General features: G+C 36.2%; 1 protein-coding gene and 1 long non-coding RNA gene across 4 annotated transcripts in view; both read left to right on the forward strand.

Annotated features, from left to right (window-relative positions):
* The window catches only part of LOC135084284 (uncharacterized), a 38,196-nt gene that overhangs the window by 5,579 nt on the left and 10,901 nt on the right, over nucleotides 1–21,716 (forward strand). Inside the window, exons 1-2 of one of the 3 annotated variants that reach the window (XM_063979082.1) lie at nucleotides 17,214–17,274; nucleotides 21,310–21,399. The exons of 1 other annotated variant lie outside the window; for it this stretch is intronic. In XM_063979082.1, the coding sequence (XP_063835152.1) occupies nucleotides 21,312–21,399 (88 nt within the window). In that variant the 5' untranslated portion in view covers nucleotides 17,214–17,274; nucleotides 21,310–21,311. Of the gene's footprint in view, nucleotides 1–17,213; nucleotides 17,275–21,309; nucleotides 21,400–21,716 lie in introns of those variants that run through there. One more of the 3 variants, XM_063979073.1, reaches the window with a different exon arrangement.
* On the forward strand, nucleotides 20,028–20,955 carry LOC135084143 (uncharacterized). The gene is made up of 2 exons (XR_010259765.1): nucleotides 20,028–20,336; nucleotides 20,711–20,955. It is a non-coding gene; the product is annotated as an uncharacterized LOC135084143 (long non-coding RNA).

Raw genomic sequence — 21,716 nt, forward strand, 5'->3', positions numbered from 1 at the left:
ACTGTAAACAAATGACAAATGCTCTTACACACAGGTTCATTATTTCTAGCTCTCTAACTTAATAAAGGACATTGTCAGAAACCGCCTAAAAAACCGCCCAAAAACATTAACCCATCATAATTATTTTCTATTTTTTTTAATACATTAAGCACCCTTTCATTCTAATGGACACTTAAGCATTGAAAAATTAAATAAATAAGTCTTTTAACGTTTATTCTATAATACTATTACAACTTCCGGACGTTTTGGTGCGTGGCATGGTCTAAAACCTATCAAGTTCCATAATTTTTGCCGATAAAATCTGTACGAGGCATTACCGTACTTTATTGCTGGGAGTCCATGTATAGTGATGTTCCTGCGGCCATCATAGACAATAAAATATCGATTTTGAAAATAAAATAAATCGATTAAACTGCTTTGAAGACTAGATTTGCGTTAAAAGCTAAAAAGATATTGACAGTTTGACACTATTACAAGAAGATATCTAAAGTGTCCAACTGGTCGAAGGTCGTAAATAAAATAAAAATAATTAGGACCATAAACTGATATTCATGGTATCATAACTGTAAAAGTGTCAGAATCCGATGTTGAATCCAATGCCAGTTGAAGTGTGAGAAACATATATATATTTTTTTTTATGTGACAGGAGGCAAATGAGCAGACGGATCACCTGATATCAACCTAGTATAGTTGCCAGTCTCTCATAATCTATGCCAATGAGGGTTTTCGCGATTGAAAAATCCGCCAGATGGCAATACGTAGACGTGAGGTCCAAATGCTGCATGATTGGTTATTTTTGACATGACATTGACAGATATCCACCAATCATGCAGCATTTGGACCTCGCGTCTACGTATTGCCATCTCGCGGATTTTTCAATCGCGAAAACCCTCATTCATAGCACATGTATAATAATAGACCAAATGAACTTTTATAGATTGTGAAAGAGAAGATAAAGATTTTATTATTTTATTAAAATCTTGCCACGAGGTAGTTTTTCAGTAGAAACCAGGATTGGATAATCGCTACAGGCAAGTATCAGAACATTTTATAAATATTTTTAATCGATTATATCCATGTGAATCGTTTTAATAAATTGTCATTTTACTTTTTCAATTAAAACTTTTTCAATCCCTAGTCTTGTCAAACTGTCATAATGTCAACAAATTATAAATGTCACGTCAGTTGACTCAATTTCAGTCTTCTGTGCGTTTATTGTATTTTTATTTCAATGAAATAGTGCTAAAGGGTTAGTACTAAAACTGAAAGCCTTTTTTCAGAAAGAAAACCAATGTGGTGCCCTTATTATTCATGCTGTTTGAAAGTTACAAGTCAGTGATACAGAGTTGCCGACATTATAACTCCGTAGTGATACCATACCAAAGAAGAAGTTTTCCTAAACACTTGTGTTGTTTTTATATGTGATCGAATAAAAAGGATTAATTCTACTGCTCAAATGGAATAACTTATCCCAAGAGACCGAATATAAAAAAAACCTCTCCATAGAAATTATCACCATCACGAGGATGTGAATTTTTTTGAGAATTTGATATTGGTCCTGTAAGAAAAGTAGTTGTATTTCAGTAGTAGAATCAACCCTTCTTGTTTCATCAGCAAGAGTAACTATAAAAACGCCCTGTAGGTAGGTATTATTAAGCTGAAGAGTTTGTTTAGTGTCAAAGACTGTCACACAGTGTAACTTAAATTGGCATATTATGATAATGAACATAAAAACTTAAATAAATATTTATGTTAATATTTTTTCTATTTATTTATTTTCCCAAAGCTTCACAGTGACAGCTGAAACAGCAATACTGTTAACAAAACAGTAAAACTAAACTTGGAACAAACTGTTACAAATATGAGGGGTTTAATATTTTACAAATTAAAATAAAACCGCATGTTGCTTTACTTTCTCGTATAGGTAATAAATGTAATTAATGGCTAGATTATTAATGTTACTTTGTTACCCTCAATAGTGAGGAAATCTTATAAAATGGTAACCCTGATTTTTATTGTCATTCAAGTGCTCTTTCTTCGCATAGGCTTCTGTGATTTGGCCAAGGGCCACACACATTGCGATAACATTATGCGACATTGATTTGACAGCAGCGGAGTGAAGTCTTGCGACTATGCAAAATGATACCCTGTAATCGTAGCGCATACAGACATAGACTGGGCGGGGCACATAGCTCGTAGAGCTGATGGCCGCTGGGGCAGGAAAGTTCTTGAGTGGCGACCACGAGCCGAAAGACGTAGCGTGGGCAGGCCTCCCACTAGGTGGACCGACGATCTGGTGAAGGTCGCGGGAGGTGCCTGTATGCGAGCGGTGCAGGATCGGTCTTCGTGGAAATCCTTGGGGGAGGCCTTTGTCCAGCAGTGGACGTCTTTTCGGCTGAAACGAACGAACGAACGATACGTATTACCACTATTTACCAGAAATTACTATTTATTGCATACTCGCCGGATTACACGTAGGAGCACGCGCGTAACAGCTTCGGCCTTGCATTATTATAAGATCTTGTTCCGCCCTTTTACGAACTTCCTCCGTGAGGATATCCCCGCCGAATTCTATGATGAACCTATCAAAAGTCATATTCTGCAATGTCAACCCACCACAAGGTGGACCGACGACCTGATAAAGGTAGCGGGAAGGCGCTGGATGCAGGCCGCTACCAACCGTGCGATGTGGAAGTCATTGGGGGAGGCCTATGTTCAGTAGTGGACGTCCTGTGGCTGAAATGATGATGATGATGAAGAAATGAATGAAAATGACAAATCTTCGCACGTGTATAATACCGTGCCAAAGTAATCATATAATTTTGGCACCTTAATAACTATTGCCGTTTTTGTTGTAAAGATCATGCAGCGCTACTTGCGGATATTATTGGAAAGAAAACTATGTGGGCTCTAGATCTGAAGCCGCTTTAACGAACACGAAGTGCTCATACAATGCGGCGTATTTTCTTCCAGTCTTTAGTCAGGACTTTAGTCGAATTAAAACCCCGGTTGAACGTGATATAGCCGCACTAGAATACGATGCTTTTTTGCATAATCGCAAGACTTCGTTCCGGTGTCGACCGAATGTTATCATGATGTATGTGGCCCAGGGGTTACCGTAGCCGCTAAGGTTTGAAACTTCTTGCTTAAAATATTGTAGTCTTTGGCATAGACTACGATGGTAGTCATGGAGATAGGAGTTTGTTATCTCGTGTCAGATGTAAATGGTGAAAAGAAAACTCATGATTCGTGGTATTTTTATGTAATATGTAGGTATTTTATAAAAGTGGAACCCCGAGTGATCTCCAAAACCCATTCTATTATTATATACGATTCGGCTTCGATATCTATAATACAATAGGAGTTTATTTCATGTGTCAGATGACAAGGGTGGAAACAACCTACGATTCATGTTGTTTATTTACGTGCAATATGTGGGCATATTGTAAAAGTGGAATGCCGAGTTGTATTTCTAAAACTTGTTCTATTATTTTATACTATTTGGCTGCGACTCGGCGTGACGACAATACAAAACATTTTTCGCGAATCGGTGTTCATACATTCACACAATACATTATACGCCATGTTGTCATAAACGACATATTATAAAATCGCTGTGATTTAATATTCTTAATCATTAATTTTATGGCAAGTGTCCATCAGGAATCATTGTTCTTACACACAGAATCGTATTATTTCGCTTTCGGGTAGTAATATGTCAAAATTGTTGGTTCTTTAGGCGAACAATGTATGGAGAACGAACATTGTCCTTTTACGTCTTTACGATAGTAATTAATAAAATAAAACTTAACTTACTTATTACTGCAATCTGAACGCTTAGAAATAACATACTAGCAAACTCTTGCTCCTTCACTTTCGATGGGAGATTAAAAGATAAGATTTTATTTTTAAACTCGATTGATTTTAGAAACTAAACAAAATTTCATATCTTTTAGCACTTCTTTCATACCAATTACTTCCATTCTTCAACATAAAAAGATTCATCGTCTTGTTCGTGATTATTTTAAATGAACGTAACTTTATTACACGGAATAACTATCAAAATGTATTGATATTCTAATTGTTTTATTAATAACGATTGCGCATCTACAATTCATTCAAATTTGAGTATTTTGGAAGCTTGCTTAAAGCATTAATTATTATTAAGTATGCTAGGACGGATCTTAAGTTAACAAAGATTAATCAAAGTATTTTTGCCGCCGCTTTTACAATCTCATTCGTTGATAGACTTGCCTGTACTAAAGTGATGAAATTACATTTTTGTTAAGTTAAAAATTACGTAAATTTGTAGTTGAAAATGAAGAGTAATAACAAAGCGCTACCGACGACACATTCGATAGACGTATTGCTTGTCTGTTATTGGTCAGTCAGTCTCGCCGCGCGGGGCAGTGTCTTTGTTCGAGGGGCCGCTCTCGCGCCTCGTACGGCCATTTCGGTTTCTTCGGCCGTCGAATGCGCTTGCGACTTTTGATTGTTTTCGCGTGCGGATAGTTAGTGTGTGAACGTGTGATAGTGAGTGTGGTAATAGTGAATGTGTGTTAGAAAGATGCCTAACCATACGTACAGTGCTCGTGAGTACGTAAACATGGTTTACTGTTATGGGAGGGCACGTGGAAACGCATCTGAAGCCCTGCAGGCTGTAGGTATCGGGCTGAACATCCTACAGCGCACCACCGTACTGATGCACGTATTATTGTTCTGGCTGTACAACGTCTGTTGGACAATCAGCCGATTGTGCCTCCGTCCGCCTCGTCTAGGCGTGTATTGTGTCGGATTTGAGGAACTTAAATACCGGTCTGTACGTGAAGGAATACTGGAGCGCGCATCAAAACACGATTTACCTGGCACGCGTTTGCATGCACGTGGAAGGCCGTCAGTTCGTGCCACAACTTGTCCGGTTGGAGCGGCCGATTCCAGACGACATCGAAGGGGATTAGTCGGTAAGTACTTAGTTCTAAACCTAAACAAATGCTAAAGGAATGTGTTTTTTAAATGTAGGAAGTGCATAATCTGGTAATTTTGTGTACAAAATACTTCTGCGGTCGCGGTAGGTAGTGGCGGGAAAGCGCGTACGCTCCAATACACTCACACACACATAGGCACGGTCATTGCGTTGCGTGGCGCGCTCCGCCGTCCAATCACTATAATGCCGTTAACCCACAATTGGTCAATTTTGACTTTTGAATACCATCCGAATCAGAAAAAAATGCTTAATCTAGCACTATTATCTAAATTTTTATATCTTGTTTAGTTCCTGAGATAAAAAAAATAAGAAAGCCGCTAACTGCTTCGCCTCTGCAAGATTACATAACTAAAATGCAGTTACATTACATTTCTTAGCTTAAACGCGGTTAAGCGTCTTTAATTGTTATTAGAATTAAAAATTTAAGAAAAATTACAAAGCTTTATTGCCGTTATTTACAATTTCTAGTCAATACAGCCGTTAAGGTACTTTAACGACAATATTGCTAAGCTGCTCTTTGCAAAGCTTTAATAGACTCCTCAAGACTAAAACGCCGTTAAGTAAAATTATTAGACTTAAACGCAACAAAGGTCCAATAACGGCATTATAGCTTTGTATTACATGAATTTATTTATTAAAATTGCACTAGTAAATTCACCATTAAGGCTAACCAAATGTAACAATCTATGTGTTTTATATATTTTTACAAGACTTAAATGCCGTTAACCTACATTCCTAAACTATAATGCGGCTATGTTCAAAAAGTTGAATGAAGTGTTCTAAGCGTCGTTGCGTGCAAAGTTGCGTGCGTCGATCACTCAGCTCAGTCAGAGTTACTGATGTGCCGCTGATAACGCTCCCGGAAATATTCCTAGCGTTCTCAACAAAAGAAATTTAGTTTTAATTTTATGTTTGTTGTTTATTAATATGTGATGTGCAATGTTTCTATGTTTTTATTATCTAAGACTAGTCGTTATAAACAAGGTATGAAACGTGTTAGTGAGATATTGCTGTCTTGTCACTATTTTCGTGGCTAATGCGCACTGCAACTTTAGGACACGGCAGCGCGGTAATTGAGCATCAGTGTGCCTCATGAGTTTTAAATGATAAGAACACGTTGCGTTTTGTTTTCTAATTTTAAAAATTAGTAAAAGAAGCCTGGACGTGTTCGATCATTTTACTTGTTCATTTTGTTTTACATCTTCTATGTTAGACGAAGACATAACGTTCGTTTGTTTCAGGCAAATGTCGTTCAACGGCTGGACAAAGGTCTCCTCAAGGATTTCCACAACGATCGGTCTTGCGCCGCCCGCATTCAGGCACCTCTTCTGACCTTTACCAGATCGTCGATCCATCTAGTAAGGGGCCTGCCTGCCCACACTACGTCTTCAGGCTCGTGGTTGCCACTCGAGAATTTTTCTACCCCATCGGCCATATTCAGCTCTGCCACTTGATTTTAGCAATTCTGCGGGTTATGTTGGTCACTTTGGTTTTTCTACGGATCTCCGAATTTCTGATTCGAGCACGCAGGGAAACTATGCTTGGCATAGCACGCTCCATCGCCCTTTGGGTGACCTTGAGCCTTTTTATGAGGCCCATAGTAAGCGACCACATCTCAAATCCGTATACTATCACTGGCAACACACACTGGTCACAGACTTTTGTCTTAAGACACTGCGGTATTTCGGACGTGAAAATATCGCGAAGCTTCCCGAACGCTGCCCAGCCGAGCTGGATTCGACGATTGACGTCTCTCTCAAAGCTGGACCTACCTAACTGGATGGTTTGTCTCAGGTATACATAATTGTCAACAACTTCGAGTGTAGTCTCCAACTTTCAGAGGAGTGGGTACAACAACATGTTCATTTTGAGACCCACTTGTTGCGAGGCTCTACTGAGGCCATCGAGCATTGTGCCTAGATCTGCCACAACTACGATATCGTCTGCAAATCGAAGGTGGGTGATGAACTCGCCGTTGATATTTATGCTGAATCCTCTTCAGCCCAGAAGCTTGAAAACATCTTCCAGGGCGGTGGTAAACAGTTTCGGAGATATTACGTCTCCCTGTCTCACCCCTCGCTGCAACTAGATAGGTTTCGAGACCTAATACTGGAGACGGACTGACATTATGACGTTTTTATACAAACCTTTTTTGAAGAGGAGTACCACCATACTTCTTTGCAATTCCGTAGGCGTTTTTCCCTTAAGGATGACGGAATCAAACAGTTTCTGAAAAGCCTTGTACCGGCGTTCCGCCTGCATTCAGAAGCTCAGCTGTGATTACATCATCACCAGGTGCCTTGTTGATTTTTAGCTATTTGAGAGCCATTCTATTCTCGTACATACTATTATACGGGATATATTCGGCAAGTGTCGGGTCAATCTAGCTAGCACGTATTTTCTATAAAAATGTGTCAAATGATCCGTCACATAGGCTATCCACAACTAATTCAGAAGTCGTGAAACAGGCCCTTACTAAGTGATTGTGAAATATGACCTTAATGTCAAAAAACGAACAAATGGACAGTAACATTATGTAATTACGTGTAAAAAGACATTTCTGTCATTAAAACAACATTTCACGAAGAAAAAATTAAATTTAGTAAAGGTGTAGTTATATTGAGAATATTACCGTGAACCACTTATATGTCGACTTAATTTGATACTATTTTATTTAAGAATTGTAGTTTATTTCCATTTGATAAACATGATTCTCACCATTCTCACTAACTAGGTGATTATTATAAGCAGCGTGAAGTTAATTTATTAGGTAAGGCTTGCCGCGTTGTACATTATTATTGAATGGACAACACGCATAAGTTGTAATATTAAGTTAAATTATGACTTCATTTAAAGTTTAGATCACATAAATTACACTAGTTTTTATTTCACCTCAATCCATCCAGTATTACCGAAGATAGAGCCTCGAGAAGTTTACGGACATTTTAAAATTTTCAAAAATTTCCAATATTCGCGCGTGACGTCACAACATGATTTTGCAGCCCCCGCACGTTAACCCATTTACCACTTTTTGTCTTTTTCCAACTAAAATAACATTTCACACTAGGCGCTAAAAAAGTAACCATTATTATGCCACCTATTGCCAATTTTGTGCACTATGAAGCCATTTTTACATAATATGCACTTAAATATAAATTTTCTGGAAAAATAACCAAGTTTGTGTCTCTGTGCTCAATAACGAGTAAATAGTCCAGTTATTTGTTAATTTTACTTGGAAAGTTTTCCGGAATTTTTGAAAATTGGTGAATAAATAGATTTCGCTATGTTCTTTCCGAATTTTGTGACCTCGTTTGTAGCTGCGCGCGCGCCGGCTTATTGAAAAAAATCCGCCTTAAAAAGGTTTTTGACAACTACTTTTTTCATTTTATAATTTTTGGGACATAGACAAGCTAAGAAGCTTTGATAAATGTGATAAATTTCATGTAATGTAAGTTAAATAGATTTAGAGTTGTGAAACAGTCAAATTAATGTACCTGCTAAATTGCGAGTTATTTTTTCTTTGATCATGGCAGGACACGCTGCCGGGTGTCCTAAATATGCTGAAGTATAAAAAAATTCGCGTTGCTGAAGTATACTTTTTTTTTTGTCTTGTTTGTTTCTACATTACATAATTGTATCCTACTAATATTATAAATGCGAAAGTTTGGATGTCTGGATGTTTAAAATAAAGTAAAGTAATGTTTATTTCTCACCAACATAACAGATAATATTATGATAACAAACAATCAGGAAAAACAAAAAGTAAGAATGTTGGTGGGTTGATACCTGAACTAGGAAGATTCCTGTGTCTCAGGTTTGTTACTCTTTCACGCAAAAAGTACTCAACGGATTTTGTTGAAACTGTACAATATTATTGTTTTGTTTGTAACCCAGATTAACATAATAATATAGGCTATAATTTATGCCGATCTGTGACACTAAATTTCATGCAGGTGAAGCCGCAGGCAAAAGCTAGTCGTGAAATAAATAGGAAAGTTTAAGGTTCTGAAACGTGGTCGCTTACTATGGGCCTCATAAGAAGGCTCAAGGTCACCCAAAGGGTGATGGAGCGGGCTATGCTCGGGGTTTCCCTGCGTGATCGAATCAGAAATGAGGAGATCCGCAGGAGAACCAAAGTGACCGACATAGCACGCAGAATTGCTAAAATCAAGTGGCAGTGGGCGGGACACATAGCTCGTAGAGACAGACAGAGTTGGGGCAGAAAATTTCTTGAGTGGCGACCACGGGCTGGAAGACGTAGCGTGGGCAGGCCTCCTACTAGTTGTACCGACGATCTGGTAAAGGTCGCGGGAAGAACCTGAATGCGGGCAGCGCAGGACTGTTCATTATGAAAAACCTATGGAAAACCCAAAGGCCTCTCGCCTTTGTCCAGCAGTGAACGTCATTTGGCTGTAACGACGAAATAGGAAAGAATGTAACTATCAAAAATCTTCTCTAAGGCAGCATTTTTCCAATTTCGCAACGAGCGCGGCAATCACACTTAACTAACAGAGAGCATAGCGAAATCTATTTTAATCACCAATTTTCAAAACTCCCGGAACACTTTCCAGGTAACCACGTTAATTTGTACCAAACGACTGGACTATAATTAAATTGATATAAAAATTTGGGTACATCTTCTCAAAAACAAAAGAACTGGTGCTAAAAGGGTTAAGTGACGTTTTGACATTTGTAGAGGGCCTTGTAGAAGGGGAGGCTATGGTGCTGAATGTGGATTAACTCGAGTGTCATAGTAACTTATTAGACTGCTAAGCTTGGTGATAAAAAGAAAAATATTTTATTCAATGTACATAGTCTGGTCATAAGTTCTGTCATAATTATGATAATAACTTTTGAATTTTGAATGAAGGTTTCAAAAACATTTTTTACTGAATTAGAATTAAAAAGAAAAAATGTGCGATAGTTCGAATTTTATTGTATGTGTAGTGGACGCATAAAGAAGTCCGAACTGCAGTTGACACGTTGCATTGCTACGCACCAAAGCAGATTTTCGTTGTGCTGAAAAAGTTTAGTTTATCTTTTCATTAAATGATAGGTATAGGTGTACCAGAATCTCATGGCAAACAAAAATATTGGAGAAGTGTGTCTTTCATATGGCAAATGTCTATGGCTTTATTGTCTGCTGCAGAAATTTTGTAATCTCTTCATGCCTATTTGTTATTTTTGTGAAAAAGTCGAAAAAGCTCAAGCAAGTCATATTGTTTTCAATGTGTATTGTAAAATAAGGCATAATTCAAAGTCAATCTTTGATTTTAAAGCGCGTCGTTGAGTTGACAGTAAGTTGGAGTGAAATTGGATACATTTAGTTTATTACCTAACTGCGTCAGAAGGAGGGTTTTTATTAATATTATTCTTATAATAGCTGCTTTATCGGGGGTTTCAGGTGTACCTCACAAATTGGTGCAGAGGAATGGTGAAAATGTTATGACCATGTAAATAAAATTGAAAAAGATTTCATCAAGTAAGATGTAAGATAGAATAATTGAAATGGTGGAAGAGCAATTTATAATAAATACCTCTTTATCTTGATCATCTATTGAAGAAAAGTGGAATCCTTGGAATCGTTTTCTAGTTCTGAATGAAGTGATTAGTTATAAGTATGATACATAATAAAATTAGTTACATAAATTAATATACGATTTACTTATTTTTCAAGACATTTTCCTATTATTATTACTGACGGGATTGCTACCATGTACCTTAGTTTTGAGTTTCCAATATTTCGGCACTGTTGCAAGCGCCATGGTCACGGAGTAACTGAAGAAATTAAAACCAGACATCGTTCAGATGTGCGTTCAAAAGACCTGAGATTTAAAAAAATCCCACGTTTTGTTTAAACAGTAAGCGAAAAAAAAGTGACTTGAAAATGGAATACAAAATGATAAGGTATGGTAAATGATAAGTCTTTATCAATGAAGAAGCAGAAGTTCAATTTCATGTGTCCTCCATCTAGGCTAGTTTCCATCGTCACTCAAAGTTTGGCTGCGGTCTCAAATTTGGGCTTAATTAAGGTATTTTTTGGGTGAGAGGCATAAGAACTAATGCCGTTTTATATCAAAAATTCATACTTAAAGGTAATCAACCAGGTACAAAGTATTTCCTTGTATGTTAGTCTGCCACTCTTTAGTAAGTCCCGAAATCCCCGCTTCGGCTCCCCTACTAACCATTCTAACCATTGTACACAGATAATATCTTACATGCAGCTTTTCATGTTATAGCCTGACCAGGAACATAAAAACCCTGGCATAGAGGCGCGTCAATTGCATTTGATAGTGCAACACTGAGTACAGTCGTACCTGTGTTAAATTAATAGGCTAAATTTATGTATCAGGATTCAGGATTACGGGCTAATTTGATATTTTCATAAATTAACGAAAAAATATTATTAAAGGTAACCTGGTTTAAATAAATTAAATGAAATCATCAATCGAGCTAGTAGGATTTATTTTATTATTCATCAATAATCAAATTCAGAACTTGAATATTCAACTGCAATGTCTGCTCATGAACGCTTCAAACTCGGTACTTCTTTCCCAATTCCATAAAATTCAAAACTGAGAAAGTGACAAAAAACTTTAAAATAGGTAGTTCAAACAAACTACAGCTAATTTTCATAGTGGACTGTACTATACGATAAACATGTCAGTCAATTTGACAACCTTTGTCGGAAACATTATTCAATGAAAATATTGTCCGAACCCTTGGTATTTCTCTTCGACAAATACATTAACACATTGTGAACCACTTTTCTTTCACGACTATAAAAATATTTTAGCAATTTAATTCACAAAATCAATTGCACACATTTAAAATAAAGTTTGTTTACACTTTGACAGCAATAGACTGACATGCAAGGTGACATGTTAATGAAGTTTTCAGTAACTGTTGCCATTAAAAGAAATTAGTACCATTAGTTTTCCGCAACATGGCGAGGGTTTTTATGTTCCTGTGGGTCTAGACAAAGTGCAAATTATAATCGCAAACCAGTCGAAAAGTGGTCGAAAAGCCCCTTTTTTGTATGGAGTTTTGACGGATTCGATTTTCGATTCGATCAAAAAGTGCGTTTTGTCTAGGGGGGCTGGTCAGGCTATACTACGTCACATTTTCAAAATCCGCGCGGAAAATCGCTCCTAGCGGAAGAGCGCACTTTGAGCTTGAATATTTCAGTCATTATTAAAGATATCAAAAAAGTAAAAATACAGTATTCATTCTAATTTTTTGTAGTATTTTTTGGCATCTTCAACAAAAATTGTGCGCCATGTCCATTAAATAAATAGATCTCAATATTTATTAACTACAAAATATTGTAGTTGTAACCTGTTTCAGTAAACAGGCAAAATAATATAAATATATAGCGGCAATGGTAATAAAGTGTCGTCACTTATTATTTTTATTATTGTGAAACTGCTAAGTTTGAGAACTTTCAATAGTTGGTTTTAATTAACCCATTATAGACTAGCGGTCCCATATGGTACCACTTTTTTGTGTGTTTTAATTTGGCTCTATACATTAACACGTGAAAAGATGCAGTGCTCTGATTGATGCCAGTCGAAGCCAATAGATATGGTCTATGCTTCTAGGAATAAAAATTGACAGTTATTCTTTTCAGTTGTGTGTAATTGATGATTGAAGTGAGCGCATCAAATTTTTCTCTTAAAAATTGACACGCCTTTCAAGTTAGTGATCTTTTTTTTTTGTGTGACAGTGAAATACTAATTTTGTTAGAATCTTGTATTCTCCATAAGTGCTCTTATTGTGAAATGGTGTAAAATTACGTCGATATTATGTAATAATAATGAGAAATATTGCATGTCAAAATTACTGGTACCGTATGGTACCGCTAGTCGCTTACCGTGTGTTTTTAATTATTTTATGATTTTTAATTTTTACTATATTTATTGGGAACTATGTGATATATTCAATGGTATATAAGGTATACAGGAAGATAAAGTAAAATAGTTTCCTATACTTTACAAAACCATGGGTTTTTATTTATTTTAGATGTAATTTATACGAAACATTGGCAGTTTTGGAGGACGATGAAGATCCCAAGACGAAGCAGATATTTATGAACGAACTCAAGAAAATTGCAACTCTCGAACAATATTAGAGCATAGAAAATGTAACGTGGGGCTATGTGCAGCGTGCAATGCCAAGCTTCATTTCAATTTTTTTTATATTCAAAGATAAAAATGAACATTACTTAAGCCAATAAACACTTTTTTACATTTAATGTCACTCCTGTTATTTGCTTGTATATTAATACATATTATCGTCGGCTGATTGCAAGAAGTCAATAACTAGCAGAAACATGATTTCGAGAAATAGCTTAATGAAGTTTGGAGAGAAAAAAGCCATTTAAAAAAAATATATAATAGGTAGCGCCGCAATGAAAATGCCGATACATAAAAATAAGTCTTAGTTATCATTTTTAGTTACTGGCATTTCAAAATAACGTACACAGTATTTAAAAAAAATCAAAATATGAAGTTAATGTCTTTTGACTGACGGCCAACTATAACAAACCAAGAAGTAATTACTTTTTACTTTATCGGATTACCGTGATACATGTTAAATCAAGTTAAATTACGTTTAAAATAATATAATAAACAATCATAATCATCATTTCAGCCATAGGACGTCCACTGCTGAACATAGGCCTCCCCTAATGCTTTCCACGTTGATCGATTGGTAGCGGCCTGCATCCAGCGCTTCCCTGCTACCTTTACGATGTCGTCGGTCCACCTTGTAAGTGGACGTCCCACGCTGCGTTTTCCGGTACGCGGCCTCCATTCCAGAACCTTGCTGCCCCATCGGCCATCAGTTCTGCGTACTATATGCCCTGTCCATTGCCACTTCAGCTTTCTAATCCGTCGGGCTATGTCAGCGACTTTAGTTCGTTTACGGATTTCCTCATTTCTGATTCGATCTCACAAAGAAACGCCAAGCATAGCCATAGCCCTCTCCATAGCACGCTGTGCAACTTTCAGCTTCTGTATAAGGCCTATATGAGCCATAAGTTATCACTGGTAAATTGGTTGGTTGTAGACTTTCGTCTTCAGGCACTGCGGTATTTTGGACGAAAAGATGTTACGTAGTTTCCCGAATGCTGCCTAGCCGAGTTGGATTCTCAAAATTGGACCTACTTAGCTGGATCGTTTGTCCGAGGTAGACATACTTGTCAACAATCTCGAGAGTTGAGCTCCCTACTGAAACTGGGTAGGGCGCAACATGGACATTCGAGTTAAGCTTCGTTTTGTCCATGTTCATCCTCAGGCCTACCTGTTGGGAAACTCGATTAAGGTCTTCGAGCATTGTGCCAAGATCTTCCAACGATTCTGCCATGACCACAATATCGTCGGCAAACCGAAGGCGAGTGATGTACTCGCCATTAATGTTTATGCCGAATCCTTTCCATTCCAGGAGTTTAAAAGCGTCTTCCAATGCAGCGGTGAACAGTTTCGGAGATATAACATCTCCCTGCCTAACGCCTCGCTGCAGTGGAATCGCCTTCGTGCTCTGCTCCTGTACTCGGACCGACATGGTGGCGTTTTTGTACAAGCACTTCAGCACCTCGATATACCGATAGTCAATACGGCACCGCCGCTGGAGAGATTGTAACACTGCCCAAGTCTCAATCGAATCGAAGGCCTTCTCATAGTCCACGAACGCCAAGCATAGTGGCAAGTTATACTCCTCAGTCTTCTGTATAACCTGTCGCAGCGTATGGATGTGGTCTATGGTACTATAACCTTTTCGGAATCCGGCTTGTTCGGGAGACTGGAATACATCGAACCTACTCGCGAGACGGTTCGTGATGACTCTCGAAAACAGTTTGTAGACATGACTCAGATTTTATCACTATTTGGTTCCAAAGTTTTTTACACAAAAAGTCATTATAAATCTTTATTAAGTTCTGGCAGTTAGTCAAAACAAAGTGTGTATCGACTATGTTACGACACAAAATCATTAATGGACAATAATTATTTTAATGCTATAAAAATTGACGAAACTGGATTTATCAAGTTTTACAAAAATAAATCTTCCAAAGTACGGCAGATATCCATTGAGCGATTTTTGCATAATATAGTAGAAGTCGCGGCCAATATCGCCATGCTAGTATGGACACTTAATGACTTTTTGTAGTTAATGACTTCTTGCAATCAGCCGACGTTATAATAAAAATAAAATATATAATTTACCCTATTTTTATAAAGTCCATGATAAAGTTATGTTTTAACCGAGTGACACGGTAAGAGGCTAGCAGTACCATATGGTACCAGCATATTTTTTCTAAATTACAGGTCGGATATTTTTTTTAATGCTTGTATAGAATTATGTAGACCATAATTAAGAACATATTTCAAAAGAACAAAAATCTGACACTTCAAGAAAACTCAGTCTATAATGGGTTAATCTCAAATAATGAAAATGTAAAGATTTTATTTTGTGTTGTCTTTTATGAGTATCTACTTTTTTAAAGTGGTAAATTTAAAAAAATATCATAATAAAACGTATGATTGATATCAACGAATGCTAAAAAAAGTAAAGACTTGATTTTTTTAAAATCAATATAAATTTTCAACACTAAAACAGGTTTTGTAATTTTTGACATAAATGCAATTTTCTTTATTTCCTGAACTATTAAGTAGCTAGTACTTAGCTTAAATGCCGTTATGGTGAAAAGTTTTGTTTTTAACTGCATTTTAGTCTTGTAATCAAAACGAATCAAACAGGCATACCAATAGTTTCGTAATTTATGTGTTAATACTAGACTTAAATGACGTTAGCTAACATTAGCTGCATTTAAGGCAAGTATTTTCACGTTAAAAAATAATAGTTTTACCGAGCTAAAACGTCGTTAAACTATTTAACGGCATTAAAGTTTAGTAGAATTATTAGTTAGAAACTCATTTTACAAATGTATCAAAGTTATTCAAGATCCAAAACTTAAACGCCGTTAAGGTAGCCATACCGGCGTTTTAGTTGTGTATATTTTGAGATATTATTTCAATAATACTGAGTTAAAATGTATAAATTAAAATATTTCAAAATCTATAATATGTAGCGTCGTGAGAGTTTGTGTCAATTGTAGCTCTTAAAAATACCTTTAAAATGATATATTTCAATTACAAATTACTCTTTTACTTTTGAAACAGCGAATTTTTTTTAATTCGTGATCTTTAAACTCGTTTTTCTCCGAAAGTGGTTTTTGCACTTAACGGCGTTATAGTGATCGGACGGCAGCCGCTGTACATTGCGGGCTGCGGAATATTGTATTTTTTTTAATCATAAAAATAAAAAATATTTCCCACCAATAATATTTTGTAATATTACTTGGTTGGGTGTACAGAAGGCGTAGTTTCAGTCTTCGTGATAGGTTTTTTTACACCCTGTATTTATAATTTTATAATGTATACCTTTCAATCTGAAAGGTATACTACTCTATAATCAAAACTACTCATTCATTACTCATTATTAACCTTGATTTTTTAGAATCCAGCAGAACTGTAAACAAACACTTTAATACACAATTACACCATAATCACTTACGTGTTTTTAATATCATACACATTATTTCACAAGCCCATGAAACCAACTTTATTCTCACGACTATACAAGTTCGAAATCAATCTTTGAAACAAATTATTTTAGCAAAATACGTGGACGATGAAAATTTGTGAGACTTGTCAAATTGACTTGACGTTTAAAATTATGTGTTATCTCTGACACATCAGTGTTGTAACCTGTAAGTCATAGACAATAATCGGTAAATTTAATCGATTTTATTTCAATCATTTTTATTACTGATTGAATTTAATAATATTAAAGGGATTTAAATAGGGTCATAATCAACAAAAATACGTTCGTCAACATTATGTTTTATTAATATTTCAGACGACATGAGTGGTTAAAGGCTGTCGGGCGGGAAGATCTCCTAACAAAGCTTATGGATGATAAAACACGACAACAATACAGAATCTGTGAGGATCACTTCGAAAGAACCTGTATTAAGCTTTCTAAAAACAGAACTGTGAAATATTTACATGACAATGCGTTTCCAAAACTCAACTTGCCGTCAAATGACGGTGCTTATTCGAGTTCGAGCCAATGTGCGACTAAATTACTAAATCAGGACATTCAAGTTATACCTGCATTTGAAACTAGATCGACGCAAACAGCACTTCACTTTTCAGCGGACACTCCGAGAAAAAGGAAACTGGCACTTTCAGATTCTTTTTTTTGCCATGATAAGGACTTTAATGAAGGTAGTGTGAAATCAGGTTTTTTGATAATACCTCCTGACAATTTTATTGCATTTGTTGAATTGTTTGAGCAAAAATTTCGCGAATATTTTGATCTTCATGTACAAATTGTTAAATTGGTAATGACATATTAGCACGTTTGCAAGATTGTACATTTCATATGCCATGACGTGAGTGTTTCCCATTGGATTATTTGAAAAATCTATATTAGATTTAGAATTTATCATTCGATTAAAAGACACAACAAATTATTAAAAACCAAAAGTAATAAAAAAAAATTTTTTGACTAGGTAATTTGTAAAAAAATAACATATTTTAGTAAAAAATGCGAAAAAAAAGAACATTTATTATACATATTTTTAATTTATTCAATGAGGATCAGTACTGTTGTAGAAAATTCCATAAAACTAGTATCTACGTTAATCTTTAAGACATAAGAAATATATATCTTTTTGAATTATCCAAATCGGACCATTACTTACGAAGATATTAAGTAATAAACATAGACCGTTTTTGCCGCTAAAAGTCAACGTACGCAGGGCCGCGTGACGTCACTATATCCGAATCGAGCGCAGCCGGCGTACTATTGGGATGGAAAATATTTTTTTCCAGCTAAACTATCAGTTTTAGAAAAAAACTTTTAATAACATTTATTCATCAAAATAAAGTAACCTATCGACCAGTAATTTAAAAAAATAAAAATTGTGAAAAATAAGTATCGCTATGTCCAAAAACCACATTTTCATAGGATTCGATGCAATGCGGAGACGCGGTTGGGGTGAGTGTAACTTAATGATTGTTTGTATTGAACATAATAATACATAATATGATGCTAATAATACCCAGTTTCTGGCCTGGAGGGGGGGGGGGGGATAAGTCATACCCAGCTTATAGCCTGGGGGGAGGGGCAAGCCTTACCCAGCTTCTGGGCTTGGTGGGAGGGGGGGAGAAGCAAGTCATACCCAGTTTCTGACCTGGGGGGGGGGGGGGGGGGGTAAGTCATACCCAGCTTCTGGCCGAGGGGGAGTCATACCTAGCTTATGCTTATGGACTGGGGGAAGGGACTAGCCTTACCCAGCTTCTGGCCTGGGGGAGGGCGGGGGGGGGGGGTCAAGTCATAACCAGTTTCTATGGGCTGGGGGGAGGGGCTAGCCTTACCCAGCTTCTGGCCTGGGGAGAGGGGGAAGTCAAGTCATACCCAGTTTCTGGCCTGGGGGGGGGGGGGTATGTAATACTCAGCTTCTGGCCGAGGGGGAGTCATACCCAGCTTCTAGGCTAAGATTTAATTGATTTCCAGGAGGGAGCAGCTGTCCGTTCCTGCAGCAGCTGGCCCGCCCATGGGAACGGCGAATAGATAGGTAGGTACGTAGGTTTAACTCAGAAAAACTAAATAACAGGTAGGTATTGCGTGTACATCGAAATGATCTTCATAGCAATGTCTTAGAGCCTAGGCAGAGTATCTGCCTCAGCTATACCTTATTGTTAGAAGTAAAATAAATTAATACTTATACATTTTTATATTTTACTTGGAAGAAGATATGACTCTAACAACACTTATGAACACTTTATTTGAATAAATCGCCAAATATACCACCGCGGAGACCCCAATCGCGTCTCTGCGTTCCATTGAACCGTATGAGCGTATGGATTTTTTGCGTTATTTTTCACAATTTCTATTTTTAAAAATTACCTATCGATAGCTTACTTTATTCTGATGAATAAATGTCATTACAAGTTTTTCTCTAAAACTGATAGTTTGGCTAGAAAAAAATATTTTCTATCCACGCAGTACGCCGGCAGCGTTCGGATCGGATATAATGACGTCATCGTCCCCGCGCCGGGCGGTCAGTGAACTTTTTTAGTAATTTGGCCATAACTTCGTCAATTTTTGTCGTAGAACAAAAATTTTTGGACTGTGTATTAAGGATTTCTTAGCCCTATAAATCTGCATTCACAGCTTAAAATCGAAATGATCCTCATTGTGCCAACCCTACCAAAATAGGTGGTGATTTAGATTTTAGACAGTTGAAACATTTCGTTTCATGAATCCAACTTCCTAAGAATAAAAATATTGAGGTGTAAAAATCTATCACTTTTTTGTGCTTTCATCCTTCCAAAATAACAATTAATAATCTTTATCAATTAACCTAAACAAGAATTCCAAACACTTATTAGTTTATTAATTATTAAAATTTGTGAAAAAATATTACATGAATTGCATAATACGCAATGATATTATATAAAAACAAAAGCAGATATGTTATAGGCGCTCGCGCTGTGAATACTCAAATACGTCCCAATTGGGACGTCTTGTGTTTAGTCTTCGTGTGGCCTGCGTCGTGCGCAATCGCGTGCATACCACACCGTAAGTTCCTGTGTTCTTACCAAAATAAATAAAAAATGCCATCGTGTGTGTTTCGAAAGTGTACCAATTATGACTCTAAAGTAAACAAAATACAAGGGATCTCTTACCACATGTGATTATGCAAAATTATTTAGTATTTATATTTTCAATTATTTATGCAAACAATCAAGACGCCATGCGCCATGTTCAAGTTAAGAAAGAGAAAGCGATCTTGTTTTGACGTTAGAGCGATAAGGATGCGTGCGCTGCGACATAGATTAGTTAGTGCAGAATCGTTAAAACTATAGCTATCTCTTTCATTTGCGTGCTATTTCGTATCTTTTGTTTCACTTATCAGTTACATTTGTCAATGTGTGCAATTTGGAATAGCTCGGCACGGATTAAAACATAAAGTTAATATTCCTTCGGAATAGAGCAACAAAGAATGAGCGAGCGAGATGTCACTATCTGCAACCCTGTGTGATAAAAAGAGATGTGTGATGCTATCATCGTCACGTCAATAGAACCATTTTTGCAAAAGATTTGACAGGCAGTGACACATAGAGGCACAAAGAAAATTTTAAATTATAGTTTTTTATAAAAATATCGTAAAATCCTGTTTATTTTTGGAAAATTTGTTTTCTTATATAATGGTGACCTGTTCCGTCCTTGATTGTGATGTACACCAAAGGAATAATCCTGCAAAATATTCATTTCACAGGTAAATTTATTGAAATCGACACCTCCAAACTTTAGCTTTATTTTTGTGAATGCGCTTAGAATTTTAAGCACTAAGTGTGATAATTATGTTCTTTAAACATTAATTTAAGTTGTAAGCAAAGATTTCATGCTCATAATCCAGAATTTATGAATATTTTGTGTAATGAAATAATTTTCGTTTTACACTAGGGTTGTACCACAATCGATAAATATATTTTCTGCGCTGTTTATCACAGTCACTGCTGATTATGTAGGTACATAAATGGCGTTTGTATGTGAATATAGAAAAGTATTATTTTGTAATTACCTGTTAGTTAATAAACTAAACTAAATATTACATACTAAATATAATAATAAATATGTTTATGCACACAGATGTTTGTACTGTGCGGGAATCGAACCCGCTACCTCCGGAATAGTAGTCCGTTTCAAACCACTACACTATACGGCCAACAACGATTATTACATCGTTAGAATCCTATTTTCTTACGTTATCGTCAGAATTATCATTTTTTAATTATTGTTTTACTCCTACTAATATTATAAATGCGAAAGTTTGTATGGATGTCTTGATGTTTGTAACTCTCATTCTTCCAAATAAATAAGTTGAATAATTTTAATCTTCTGAGTTTTTTTTTATTTTCTTTGGCCACTCTCCCAATTCCCATATACCTACAATCCCATTCCATCCTATTCTATTTATATTATTACTGTTAGGTGTTAATTAATATTTAATCGATATCGATATTCATGTGAAAAGTAACGACATACATACATCACTGACATGCACACATATTTATTTTTACACACACATATGACATCTCATTTTTGGTTTCGTTTGACAGCTCGTGATTGTTGCTCTATTCCGAAGGAATATTAACTTTATGGATTAAAATCGTAATTTCTATGAACATAACATATCTATAGTTCTGTAATATCATTGATAATACGTTAATCGGAACTTTTGCTCATAGGGATGGACATGAACAATCGCAACCAATCAATAATCGGTATGGTGGTCATCTCACCATCGAATCACAATTATTCTCTCAGGCAGGTCAAAGGTCAGTCAGTACGTGTGCGTTTGCCTTGTATGGTCAGTTGTGTTTTATGCGATTTCTCCACGAGTTGTTTGTTATTGTTATTTGTTGTTTTTATAGAATAAAATGCATAATATTTAATTCTTTGTGATATATTGTGTAACAACGTTTATTCCATATCCAGATAATTGAAATTCGTATATATAATTTTGATTTTCGTAGATAAAATTAAAAATCAAACAAATAAAAAGTCGATTAGATTTCTTAAGAAAATATTCTCGATTCTAAAAAAAAATCGATTAGGTTTAAAAGAAGCGCCTCACTAAATAGAACTGTCATAA

The sequence above is a fragment of the Ostrinia nubilalis genome, chromosome 25, assembly GCF_963855985.1.
Source record: "Ostrinia nubilalis chromosome 25, ilOstNubi1.1, whole genome shotgun sequence".
In the NCBI taxonomy this organism is placed as follows: Eukaryota; Metazoa; Arthropoda; class Insecta; order Lepidoptera; family Crambidae; genus Ostrinia; species Ostrinia nubilalis.